A 13,048-nucleotide genomic window follows, 5' to 3' on the forward strand; every position below is an offset into this window, starting at 1 on the left:
GAGCTTTTAGAAATATTAAATTAATAGTTATCAGTGCTACATTATCTATTTGATTGGACATAATTATTTATTTTTTGACGCTAAAAATAAGAGAAGCTACTAAATCCAATTGACTAAATAATTAACTCGAGGAATATATCAATATAAATTACACATCACAGCTAGTAATCAAGCAGAATTAATGATTTTACGACAAATGTGCCAATCGATTTATCGATTTGTCAATTTAGCTGCACCTTACTATTCATCCCACTTCCCTTCTTTTGCTCGATGCCGTAAACTTTTTGTCAATAGCCACGAAAAAAAAAACCAAAGCTCAATCTAAAGAGTAATCACGTATGCACTAACGACTCTCGCTTCCGAGTCAACCGGTCTTCCCGTTGGCTCCGTTTACTGAATGTTGTTACGTCCTGCGTTCGAATGCAGCATTAGTGGCGGTGGACTAGATCCAATGGGCTCGTGTAATCTTATTATTTTCTAGTGATGCATTTATTCAAGCTCAACAACAAGTAGCCCGGTGGACTAGTGAGGACGGAGGAGGAGTGCAGCACCGGCCGCCGCAGCAGCCACCCCCGCCACCCGCTATGCAGTTGCCGGTGCAGCAACAGACGCAGCAGCAGCAACAGCAGCAGCAGCAACAGCAACACCAACTGCCGGTGGAACAACTGCCAATTAAGCAGCGCGGCTATTATCCATCCCCCCCACAGACCGAAAACAATCTCGACGCTAGCAACAACGCCGAGGTCGAATCTGCTCAATCACAGCAACAACAGCAAACGCTAAGCGACATTCGTGAAATCGATGTTAATCACTTGCCTAATATTAACAAACGCCCAATAGACGATAACTTTAGCCTAGATTGTAATATAATGAATAATGGTTCTCCCAAAGAATTACTTACCAACAACACTAGTGATAATGAAAATACTGCCCTACTGCCCCATACGCATTTTCCTGAGTACAAGCATTGATAATTAATTAATCGATGACAGATAGTGTCCGAGGAAAAAAAAAAAAAGAGAGAAAAGGGAAAAAAAATCGTAATAATAATAATAATAATAATGCAGTATAGTGGTGTGACAATGATGACGATGACGACGATGATTTAATCTCGAACTCGCATTTTATACTGAATAGTGTAAATAACGATGAACCGTAATTGCATCGGTTACGACAACAACAACAACAACAACACGTATGAAATTATAATGAATTCAAATAATCTATATGAAATGTTTATTAATAAACATTAGCAAAACGATTTACTCAAATCTCACTGTGTCTGTTATTTCATCACTTTGCATGAACAATGTAGCGATCATGTTTAATGAATAAATTAATTTGCGAACTTATTTCATTGAGTAAAATAACTCGAGAATGTCTTAAGTTTTAAATCTTATATAAAAATAAATTACAGAAGAGAACACATATATTCTCTAGAATATTATGTTTATTAGTAAGTGACATAATAATTTTTTGAATAAAATATCATGCAACATTCTTTCAGTACTAATACAACTTTTTTTTTAATTTTGATATTAGATTGTAGCATATGCAAAAATTAAGAAAATGCATCTACATACATTTCTCCAATTCTTTGATTCTTTGCAAGATTTTCCAAACAGCAATTCCTTCAACTAATATTAGAAATTTTTCAAAATTTACCTAAATACATTGCCGGCATAGAGTAATTAAAGAGTAATTACGTCTAAAAAACTAACGGAATTAATTTTTTATATTTTGTATGTAAGCATTATCTGTTAATTACTAATTTTTAGATATTTACGTGCAATAAAAAAGAAAGTAGTATAAAACTTGATTGTTAGTGCGCACTAATAAATTTGTTTGTTTTTTTTTATTTTTAATAAGTTTTTTGTGCACTCTTGGAGTGCACTTTTATTGCATATCCCAGACAGCACACATGTCCAAAATACATCTAAAGGATGCCCAGAGGACGTCCTGTCATCCTAAAAACGTCTTCGGGATATCCTCTGGACGTCTTTTGGATATGCTGTGCTGTCAGGGCATGCATTAAAACGCGCTCGGATCAACAAAGAAGATAATAGCTGTGTCTCTTTTCTTCATGTATATATGTATATACTGTAATTTATAGTTTTTATTTTCGTTTGTAAAAGCGAAAAAAATCATGCATACAAATTATGAACATATAAAACCAAATAGCGGTTTATCAACAGTGTCACGCAATACTTTAGGTACTTTTTAGGAATTTTTTATAGATACAGATAGTGCTGTGAATAAATACCTTTTTCATCCGTCACACCTTCCGGGATGATTGAACTGCACAGTCACCTGCTTAGCAAACCCACGGACTTGAATTCATACACTGCGGTCAAACACAACACTCATTGACACTGACACATACATACATAAACACTAGGATCATGATCCAGCTTTTTGAAAGCGCAAGGAAACTTAAACACAACCTAGCTTTTACATAACGGTTTTCGCAGCCGGGCAAGATGGACATTTCTAGCGCCATCTATTTATTTCAAAGGTAAAAAAAATCATCTGTCACACCATGTGACTCAGACGGCAGGATGGGCATAATCCTCCCGATGTCCTTTGTATTATATCGCCTAATAAAAAAAAATATATAAATATATAAAAATATATAAAAATATAAAAATATATAAAAATATATAAATATATAAATATATAAAAAACGCATACAACAACACAACTGACACAGGTGAGAGCGGCTCGTTCCCAATGCCATCTATATTATTTAATAAAACAAAACAAACAACTGTCAAAATTGTTAATCTGCAATTGACAATAACAATTGACAATAACAACGTGCGTCACACACGTCATTTAAAAATCCGTATATTTGTTCATGCGCAAAGCGCTCTGATAATGATGCCAGAAATGAAACGCGGTAACATGAAACTATAGTGGAGGGGATGATGCGCACATCGAGAACCTCGTACATGAACACTGCGCGAAGCATATATACGAGATTCTCGGTGTGTGCGTTAACCCCTCCACTAAAATTTCATGCGAAGTTTCTAGATGCTTTCTGGTTTCTGGTTGTTAACGCTTCGTCTCATTCCGTCTCGGTGCCAGTCGTGATACTGGACGTTATTTTATAGTAGCGTGTAGTAGCGTCCGTTGTGGCCTTGGTGTAACGTATAATCAATGTTATTTGTTTAATTTATTTGTCACGGTTGAAAGTGAGAGCTTCTATGGTTGACTATGGCTTATCAAGATTCACCTTTTTCCACAATGTACGATCGCCAAGATGATTATGATCTTGATGAAGACAACGAGGAGTATTTGGACGACGACCGGGATGTCGAGGAGCAAGACGAAAGTGATGAAGGTATGCATGAAAAAATGATATAAATTCCGTAGAAATCCTTTTATTCTTCGCATTTTTATTTTCCTGATTTTTAGAGGTATGATTATTCCATAACCTTAAGTATTCCATAATCTTGATTCCATAAATCTTAAATACTGAATGTTCAACAAGATTATAAAACTAGTCATACTAATGGAAATTTTTAGATACGGAGGAGGCGAGTGAAACTGACATGGGGAAATCTGAAGAATACACAGAAATTAAAGAACAGTTAGTTTATGAAATAAAATATAACTTGTACAACAAGTAATATTCAACAATGAATTTAGTATTGGATGTACCTTAATGTTCGATTTTTCAGAATATACCAGGACAAATTAGCAAGTTTAAAGAAACAATTGCAGCAATTGAAGGACGGCACACATCCTGAATATAATCGCAAATTAAAACGATTAGAAACACAATATAAAGAACGGTAATTAATTAATTTTTTTATTGACACAATAATTATTTATGAAAAGTTCCAGCAATTACATTAATTAGAATTGTTACTTTTTTTTATTTAGACTAAGGCTAAATATAATTTATCGTGATTATTTGACGGAATGGGTTGAACGAGATTATATATTGGAGAAGAAAGCTGCAGCAAAAGAATTTGAAGAAAAGAAAATTGATCTGAAGGAAAACCTGCTTACTGATATGGAAGAGAAGCGAAAAATGATTGAGTCGGATCGTCATACGATGGAACTTACTGGTGATTCAATGGAGGTATTGAAATTTATTTTTGTTTAAATGACATACATTCTTATTTTATTCTTGTTAATTAGACATTAGAATTTATGCTTGTTTAAATAGCATACATGTATTTTTTATTAACATTATCATATTGTTCTCATTAATTAGGCATTGTAAATTTTCGCTGTTTAAATGATATACATTTATGGTGCAATCTAAAATTAATGCATACAAAATTCTCAAAATTATATATAAAGAAATTTATATTATCTTATATTTATCTCTTTCTTCGTGAGCACAGTTGTCAGTGCTTAATTTACAAATTTTGTATGCGTTTTTACACTTCAAATTGTAGAACCTAAACTTAATCTCGATGTTTTTTTCATTATTTCTACAAACTGAGAATAGTTTGCAAAAATATTCACACAATTTTTACCTTTTAAAAATAGAAATTTGATAATTACATGCTGCTTTTCTCGCGAAAACCATCACAATCAGCGAAAGCATGCTTTAAAGAAATTTTATTTTGTTTTACACGCGCGCACCCACAAAGACGAATGTTGTGCACCATCTATGGCAAGGTCTCCTCCTTCATCTACAACTACAAGCATTATAATAACAACGGTTGTAGAGTCATGGCAAAAATGTATGCGTCATTTTTTGATTGCACTTTGTACGTGTTTTATTAACAGTATTATTTTATTATTATTAAAACTAGGTAAAGCCGGTAATGACGAGAAAATTACGCAGACGCCCGAACGATCCAGTGCCAGAAAAAGTAGAGAAACGACGAAAGCCACCACCAGCACAACTAAATTATTTATTGGACGAGAAGGAGATCGAGCTCGACTTAAAAGCGATTAATCGCGCGAAAGCACCGACCGCCGTTCGTAAACCAGGTGCAAATAAACGTAAAAATTACAAAACGCGTAATAAATATCAAACATTTAATAAACCGTTTGCAAAAATGCACAAGCAAATCAATATGTATAAAAATATGTATATGAGTATTTTCAAACATATATCTAAATGTAAGAAATAAATTACTTAATGCTTATTTACAGTAGTTATACCACATTACAACACGGTAAATATGCCATCTCAACATATACCACAGCCTCCTGAAACCTCATTGGTGGAAACTCGAATTGAGGACGGGAAATTGTTGTACGAACGAAGATGGTACTTGCAATTTGTTTCTAATACTATTTTGCATTTAGAGTTTGATTCTTTCTAAATGTAAGAAAATCTTTGGTCGATTTTCATCAACAGGTTCCATCGCGGTCAGCCTGTTTATGTCGAAGGCAAGGACCTTAGTAGATTCGCGGCGAATATTTCAGCAATCGGCACCGAGGTCGTAAGTATTCGAGGCTGCAGTAAGTATTTGATGTATTATATATTATTACAAGATATATATTTTTCCCAGATCTGGGTGAAAAAAGTTTCGGACAGCAGCAAAGTGCGCATTTATACGTCACAGCTGAGTCGCGGAAAGATTTCCATTAAACGAAGGGCCTCGTAATGAACTCTTCAGCATCGATTACTTCAGACTTCCATTACGTCGCGTCTAGCGTTACTAATTAAAGTCGTGTTTGCTGGCATCAAATCGATGATTTTCACGACGCTGGTTTTCTGCCACCAGTAAAACCACGCTTTTTGGTGATACTGCATCGTCAGGTAAATCCAGATAAAGAAAGACAGAACTAATAACGCCATCATCGCCAACAAAGAATAAGTGGTCCATCGTGCAAGGGGAAAGTTGTCGTAATTATTCATGGCGTAAAAATCGGCCGCCACCACGCAGATATAGGAACATCCGATGGTTACTGGGGTGACTACGAGACATCTGAGTAAATCAGCTTTTACGTTACGAACATACATCTGATGGTCATCGTGATTGAGACACAACCAGACTATAACAGATCGGAGAATCTTGTAGCGAGGTGTTCGTTCCACACGAAACTCGTGACCGCACAATTCGCAGCTATTCTTGTTGCTCTCTTCTAACCAACGCTCCAAGCACATCAAATGGATCGCACCCATTGTTCCCTAGTCATAATTATTATCACTATGAAAGTATAATTTTCTCGAAGTATATATATTAAATTATTAAAAGTAAAAAAACATACCAATGTATAAAAATATATAAAAATTTAGGTGAGGTACGTTATTTAATGAATTTTTTGTCATTCAACTTTTCGATTTCAAAAAATTCTTTAATACTTATATTTATTATATATACAATTCTGTTATCTCAGAGGCAAGTAGAAAATAGTAATAGGGAAAGATTTTTAAGGACAGAGGACAAAGAAAGATTTGAAGAACTACATATTACGAATATTATGGCTATTGAGACAAAATGTGCAAAAGCGAAGAAAATGGAATAAATGGAATGTGTGCAAATATAGTTAGTTTGTAAGTTAGTTTGTAAGTTTTCGAGTGAATAGAACTATTTTACTATGATGTCATTAATCAGATTGATTAATGACATAGTAAAATAGTGATTAATTAATCCTGGATGGATCAAAATTCGTTCACTCGAAAACGTAGTGTAAGCAAAGCAAAGTTGGAAAGCGGAGGCAAAGTTTATTGTAACTTTAACAAGACAATAAAACATTACATTGCTGATGTCTCAAACCTTGCATTTGCACGGGTATATAATAGGCAATTCTTGATTAGGATCGTAACAAATACGACAATTTATATCTTCCACCGAATCGCAAGATAATTTATTTCTCACATTTGCCGTCACGTCATCTTCAAACTCTGATTGGTTTGTGTACGACGATGCTTTATCGAACTCTGTTTCTACTTTTGAAATAATATTATCTAAAGTGTTGGCTACTGAATTACTTCTGGTAATCATCGCGAAAATAAAAATGTGTAAATATTTTGACGAACAAACGACTGCGTAAAACATAAGACAGATGTATCTCAATATAATATATATGAATTTATTTTTCATACCGAATATTCTTAGAGACAAAGGGATTGAATTAAAAAGCATTTTTATTATTGTGTATAAAAATTTGTATTATATCATGTGGATACAATTGAGTTAGTTGTGTGAAATAATCTTAAAGAAACATATAACCCTATGTGCACTTCGTAATAATTAATGAGTAAACTATAAACGAATGTTTGTCACTCCGCCATCATATCAACACTGAGGCAATCTTCTCCCATATTACTTGGAGATGTTTCGAGTTCCCCAATTTCGTTCGATTCGCTAGAATTTGTTTTCATTTTAATAATAAATGCTGAAAGACAAAAAGAGAGAGAAAAAGATAGTCTATTAGCAACAACAACAAAAAAAACAAAGCTTACCTATCCAATGAAGGATCATTACTGAACATTTCTGTTGGAACTGTGGGTGGTGCCTTCTCTGGCACAAGTTCCAGATATGTCTGACGAGATTCCAAATGTCTTTCCACTTCTTCAGGAGTCATATGTCCATCAGACATCAAGGACATTGGAACCAAATTATTTGCGGATTGTACCTGAAGCAAAGATATCCATTGTGAAATTCTTACATGCTAAATATGTTACATAAAATGTAAATGTACTTACTATAGGTGTATTGTTTGTTTTAACAACTTTTGGTGTACTCTTTTTCTTTTTGCTGGTGTTTAGTGGTTTTGTGACTATTGGCGAATGATGAGAAGCATGATTGTTGATGTTTGTTTCAACTTTTTTCCTAAAAATTATACAATTGTCAAAAATTTTGTAAAAAAATTGTTTCCTATATTTTTTATATGATTCTACCATGTGTTTAAATTAAACAATTTCAAGTTTTCTATTGGTTTAAAGCTTGATTTTTCTCAAGATCCAATCGTTTCTATACATATTTTATTTACCTCTTTGAATTATCTAAACGAACAACTTCCTCATCAGATGATTCAGTTTCATCGCTTTCACTGAATGATGCGTCCACTTTTTCATATTGCAGAAGGCGATCTAACAAAAAACTCTTGTCTCTGTTTACTTTGAGCAGTTTTCTTTGCGTAGAACGCAGAGCCTCCTGGAAACACTCATTTTCCTGCAATACAATATATTTTTTTATACAATGAACAATATGATGGAGTATTAAATACAAAATTCCGTGCATACATAAATCAAGAACTTCAGCTTCCTTTTAAGGTTGCGATACTGGTCCTTGTAGTTAGGCACTTCCTCTTCCGGACTGTCTTCATCTTCTTCCTCTTCTGCGTCTGCATTGTTGTTGGCAATGGATCTGCAATACCATCCTTCCAACATTGATCATCTGCAACTGCAGAAAAACATTTTTCTGAAGATATTATGAATACTAAAAAATTCTGTGTTGTACATTCTCTTTGGTCTAATTCATCTTTATTATGTAGCAGTATTGTAATACACACACAAGCTTATGTATTACGAATTATTAACAACATTTAACAAAAAAATAAATTTGTCCAAAGAAATATGTTAGTTCAACAAAGTAATTAAATTAGATAGAAAAATCAACGAGAAGTTCTTCATGGACGCACTTTGTGTCCGTCTTGAGAGGTTAAGTTGTGCAAGAAACACATAAACTTATGCGTCAGCCGTTTAATCGTACGATGAAATGAATGTCGGACCTTAATTAGCCGTGATATTAACGGAGGATTTTCGTTTGCACTCACTTGAAACCCCAGAACGACTTGTCGCACGTCGCAAGCGCTCGCGGCGGCCGATTATTGCGAAGATAAATAAGCTGTTTATGACTGGCTTCCATTCTGAACTCTTTATCGATTCCGCAGTAACTTTAGCGCCTTGCCGGCCGAACGGAAGCGCGCGTCGACTCATGTCAGTGCATTCAACATCAAAAAATAAAAACATTATTTTATGGCGGAATATCACTAGCCATTTGACAAGAGTTATACGTAGAACAAAGTTAAAATGTAATTTTTAATATAAAAAGTATTTTTTAAATGCTAATAAGTGTTTAATTTGTAATTTAAAGATTTGATTGATTCTATCGTTATTCATAAAACTCTAATAAGTTGTCGTAAAGTTCTAATTTATAAAAAAATATTGGTAGTTCTCAATCGCTTAAATTATATTATATCATCGTGTAATCTTTGAATATAACATTTTTATTTAAATAAACATAAAAAAAATTAAACTATTTAATATAAATGAGAATATCTTTAGCGATTGTATTTTATTCTACATTTTGCAATCAATTATATTACTATTGATTATTTTACACATCAAATTAACTTTTTATTAAAATATTTCCTATAAAAAAGTGCAATGTAATGTCAAAATACTTGGAACAAACAAAACTATATATGTTACTATCTATATTATTTTTATTATAATTTATTATTTTTGGGAGTAACACATTATTAAGTAACTTTTCTTTATCGCGGATCGGTATTGCAAAATTATCACATTTAATCCCTCCGAATCGGCAGAAAATAATATCGATCCCACGGAACCGGCGCACGCGCTCTGAAGGATATCCTTCAGTGTCCGCGTGCAAGGGGTGAGAACATACCGAGCTCTCGTCCGAGAAATATCAGTGAACATAAACAGTCGATTCTTGTACGCTGATACGTAATAACAATTTTTTATTCCGGGGAAAATGAGCCCTGGCTTGGGACACGATCCTTTGGTATCGTACAACATGACTGGTCTCGGTGAGTTCTGGAAAATTCTTGCAATTTAAAGCACGATCTATTCTCTCCCGTACGAGATATCTAAAATTTGTGTATTTATAAGATATACAAGAATTAGTTATTTTTCTTACTTAAGTGGATAATCAATTTTTGCTCGTGCAAAAGCGCGATAATAAGAGAAAATCGTCATAAAGAGCACGCGGCAGAAATGTTAGCGCGTTTATGTAAATGGAAAGTTTATGAAAAGCAATAAATTAATCTAACAGATCTTTTATATTTCTTTTTAAAGGAAACGCCGCTCTATGCTTATGGCAACAGCCGCAACACATTTTGTTCCAGTTAGCGAATTTGTGCTTTGCATTGTCGTATTTGGCGCCGTCCTCTAGAAAAGGAATTCTGTTTATGCATTCAGTATTAATTATAGGTGAGTAATTAATTATAAAATCTATGGTAATTCTTTACCGAGCAACTAATTCCAAGATTATTTCTTATTTAAATAATGATAAGAACACGTCGTAGTTTAAAGATACGTTGTTAATTTTTATTTGCAATTAACTGTAAAATTTTACTGTTAAAAATAAATAATTAAAATTCTAAAACTTGCGATTATTATTACGTACTGAAGATTTCTTGATTTTGCTGCGTTTTTTTAGGTTTTGTGTTGCTATCAGGATGGGCTTGGCATGTGATCTGCGCACCAGATATCTTCTCCTGGAACTTCAGCTTCTTATTGCTCAATATCGGTCAATTAGTGTACATTATTTATCAGATGAGACCGATTAGGTTTGATCCCGAATTGGAAGAAGCTTATCACACGCTTTTCTACCCTTTCAAAGTAAGTTTATCACAGCAATATCGCAAATTCAAATTTTCGGATTACTTTATAAGCGTCCTAGAATTAATTCGGTTTTTTTTTTAATGCTAATAGGTTTCAAGAATACAATTCAAGCGATTAGTATCGTCAGAATTTGCAACGATAATGTCTCTTCACGCCGGCGAGGCGTATGCAATGCAAAACCTAACAAGGACAGACCGATTAGGATTGCTACTCACTGGCAAAGTTAACGTTCTGAGCGAAAGCAATTTTTTACACCCGATACTGCCTTGTGAATTTCTGGATTCGCCAGAATTTGAAAGTTCCCGTGCTTCCGTCGACGAAAAATTTAAGGTATAATTGCACCTATTTTCTATCTCATTGCTAAAAATCCGAAATCGAATTAAATCCTTTAGGTGTCCATTATAGCAGCGAGTTCCTGCAGGTATTTGTTTTGGCAAAGAACAGCTTTGGAGTATCTGCTCGTGAAGGAAACTTATCTCGCAACCGTGTTGACCACGCTGGTGGCAAGAGATATCGCAACGAAGCTGTATGCGATGAATAACAAGGTATTTAAAACAGAAATTTAACTTTTATTTTTATTGTGAAGGAAAATCTAGATTTTTTCTAACTTTTATTATTCTAATAAATATTTTTAAAAGCTTTAATAGCTTTTTGTTAAATTTTCTTCCACAATTTAATTCTTTTTGATTTTATCGAAATTTTAGATAATTACAGATAAAGGATCACATTTGGACATTCGTCTTCCAACTATTAGCGCTGGTTTAGGAATTAGCGGCGAATATAGAAGTCCTCGAACCTGCAGACAGGCGTTAATTAAGAAAGATTCCAAACTGACATCAAACAATGGTACTTATTATCTAAAGTCTACTTTAAACGATTTATAATTTACGACGGAGGTTTCGAGATAGAATTCTATTTATAATTTTATTATAATTTATATTAAAAAATTAGTATGTATATATTATATATATCAATGATTTGCATTTTGTACATGTATATTTCTATTCTTTAAGTATTTTTTGTTACATAAAGTCACAACAAATAAATTTCTATCTTGATTTCCGCCGCGAATTAAATTAAGTTAGAACCTTAAATATTCACAGAATTAAACAAATTATTTGTCTAAACACTCTGCATTATTTTGATTTATATTATTTTATTTCTATTAACTTCTTTTAATTAATCGTATTTTAGTTAGCGGCATGAAGTTGAAAGAACGGACGGCGAATAATCTGATAAAGAAGGGTGCACCGAACATGGAGCCTCTGCCGGAATTGCCATCCTGCGACGATCTGGCTTCCAGCGGGGTGGAAAGCTGGCTGGACTCCTCCAGCAAGTATCACAGCTGCGAGATTGTTGACGAGGAATAGCATTACGCCTCCTACTTGAATTGCGAAAATCTCGGCGATAGCGACAATGCCGAGCACGATATACAAGCCTTCGACTACAAGAATGCAGACTGGCGGTCATATGATGATCAGCAATAAAATAATTCAGCGCACACGTCTTTGCTTCCATTTAATGCATATAAATTTGAATTTGTTAGAACTTTTCAATTTTTGATGTCAAATTGTTACGTAATTAGAATGTTTTTAGAATTCTCTGAAGATTTGCTAAAAAACAGTAGGAATTCATCGAAAAGCACATATCTATTGATCGCAATATTGTATACGATATACTCTATAGGCTTATTATTTAGCAACGAAATTTGCAACGAAAGCACCTTTCGAGAAGTACGCATATAATGTAAATTTAAAATGCCATGTACATATTTGTAAATATTAAGTCAGATAACGAGCTCAGAAAGGATGTAAGTTTTAGCCCGAGCAAGAAGAAGTTACAAAAATATTCGAGACGATTTTTGAAAAGGGCAAATGTTAAATAAAGTTGATACTTGTATATAAAAGCGCCTATGCCGTATTTGTAAATATCGAAGTCGATCGAACGATCGAGCTTAACGAGAATCTAGAGTTTCTTACCAAAACGAGATTTTTACAAAAAAATGTGATCGAAATGCACATACATACATAAGCAAACTTGAAAATAAACTATTTATAAGTAAATAAATAAAAGCATACGGTATTTAACACAGAATGCCTTTTTAATTCCGTCGTTTTATCGATGACCTTTGCTTTATACTTTTATTCTTTGCAAGCTTTTAAATGTTTTTTTCAATAAACTTTTTACAAATGTCTCGGACAGAATTATGATAAATAAAATTAACTTTTCTGTTTTCATTTGCATCATAAATTCAAATTTTCCAGCAAATACTTATTTTAATTCTTGTTCCGATAAATTTGATCTTCTTACAAACACATTATGGAGGGATTACGAAAATCGCACGGGAAAGATTTCTATACGAAAGGAAGAGAGAGAAGGAGTGCTATCGTTAGCAGAAGAAAGCAACTCGAAGGACTTTCGCCAGCAGCAGGAGCTTCGCCCTCGGAAAGAGGGTTAGCGAGCGGTGGTGCCACCTACGCGGAGGGCGTGGCGCTAGTTCCAAGGGTGGTTTAGTGTCGCGAGAGCCCC

At 33.9% G+C, this 13,048-nt stretch overlaps 6 protein-coding genes across 28 annotated transcripts in view; 3 read left to right on the forward strand and 3 right to left on the reverse strand.

Annotated features, from left to right (window-relative positions):
• mmd (mind-meld) overlaps window positions 1–1,271 on the forward strand; it is a 38,851-nt gene extending 37,580 nt beyond the window's left edge. For 17 of the 19 annotated variants that reach the window (XM_012364116.2, XM_067360254.1, XM_012364110.2 and 14 more), the window contains one exon: window positions 482–1,271. In XM_012364116.2, coding sequence (XP_012219539.2) covers window positions 482–971 — 490 coding nt within the window. In that variant the 3' untranslated portion in view covers window positions 972–1,271. The remainder of the gene's footprint in view (window positions 1–481) is intronic. The other 2 variants (XM_012364122.2, XM_012364123.2) reach the window with 1 other exon arrangement.
• Window positions 1–2,597, reverse strand: part of LOC105670555 (centrosomal protein of 131 kDa) — a 64,805-nt gene extending 62,208 nt beyond the window's left edge. The window contains exon 1 of the mRNA XM_012364124.2: window positions 2,264–2,597. The gene's annotated coding sequence lies outside the window, so the exon portion shown is untranslated. The remainder of the gene's footprint in view (window positions 1–2,263) is intronic.
• A 386-nt stretch (window positions 2,598–2,983) lies between these two features.
• Window positions 2,984–6,694, forward strand: LOC105670583 (sin3 histone deacetylase corepressor complex component SDS3). Of its 2 annotated transcripts, none has more exons than XM_012364176.2 (8): window positions 2,984–3,343; window positions 3,529–3,592; window positions 3,684–3,797; window positions 3,889–4,090; window positions 4,776–4,956; window positions 5,122–5,239; window positions 5,330–5,414; window positions 5,484–6,694. In XM_012364176.2, the coding sequence occupies exons 1-8, from the start codon at window positions 3,217–3,219 to the stop codon at window positions 5,577–5,579; spliced, it is 987 nt and encodes a 328-aa protein (XP_012219599.1). In that variant the 5' UTR covers window positions 2,984–3,216; the 3' UTR covers window positions 5,580–6,694. The 2 variants fall into 2 exon arrangements, with proteins under 2 accessions (XP_012219599.1, XP_012219600.1); XM_012364177.2 differs by having other exon boundaries at window positions 5,125–5,239.
• Window positions 5,603–6,923, reverse strand: LOC105670585 (E3 ubiquitin-protein ligase MARCHF3-like). The gene is made up of 2 exons (XM_012364183.2): window positions 6,696–6,923; window positions 5,603–6,106 (listed from the first exon to the last, which is right to left on the reverse strand). Exons 1-2 carry the CDS (start codon window positions 6,921–6,923, stop codon window positions 5,603–5,605), a joined length of 732 nt encoding a protein of 243 aa, XP_012219606.2.
• Window positions 6,924–7,063: 140 nt separating this feature from the next.
• On the reverse strand, window positions 7,064–8,859 carry LOC105670584 (uncharacterized). 4 transcript variants are annotated; one of them, XM_012364182.2, is made up of 6 exons: window positions 8,701–8,859; window positions 8,168–8,327; window positions 7,915–8,096; window positions 7,628–7,754; window positions 7,385–7,557; window positions 7,064–7,317 (listed from the first exon to the last, which is right to left on the reverse strand). In XM_012364182.2, the coding sequence occupies exons 2-6, from the start codon at window positions 8,312–8,314 to the stop codon at window positions 7,305–7,307; spliced, it is 642 nt and encodes a 213-aa protein (XP_012219605.1). In that variant the 5' UTR covers window positions 8,315–8,327; window positions 8,701–8,859; the 3' UTR covers window positions 7,064–7,304. The 4 variants fall into 4 exon arrangements, with proteins under 4 accessions (XP_012219605.1, XP_012219601.1, XP_012219604.1 ...); XM_012364178.2 differs by having other exon boundaries at window positions 7,064–7,286; window positions 8,701–8,858; XM_012364181.2 differs by having other exon boundaries at window positions 7,064–7,286; window positions 8,656–8,833.
• Window positions 8,860–9,541: 682 nt separating this feature from the next.
• Window positions 9,542–12,613, forward strand: LOC105670514 (popeye domain-containing protein 3-like). The gene is made up of 7 exons (XM_012364061.2): window positions 9,542–9,702; window positions 9,971–10,105; window positions 10,335–10,516; window positions 10,610–10,849; window positions 10,912–11,064; window positions 11,224–11,365; window positions 11,714–12,613. The coding sequence occupies exons 1-7, from the start codon at window positions 9,648–9,650 to the stop codon at window positions 11,887–11,889; spliced, it is 1,083 nt and encodes a 360-aa protein (XP_012219484.1). The 5' UTR covers window positions 9,542–9,647; the 3' UTR covers window positions 11,890–12,613.
• Window positions 12,614–13,048: the final 435 nt, after the last annotated feature.

This window comes from Linepithema humile, chromosome 8 (genome assembly GCF_040581485.1).
Source record: "Linepithema humile isolate Giens D197 chromosome 8, Lhum_UNIL_v1.0, whole genome shotgun sequence".
Lineage (NCBI taxonomy): Eukaryota > Metazoa > Arthropoda > Insecta > Hymenoptera > Formicidae > Linepithema > Linepithema humile.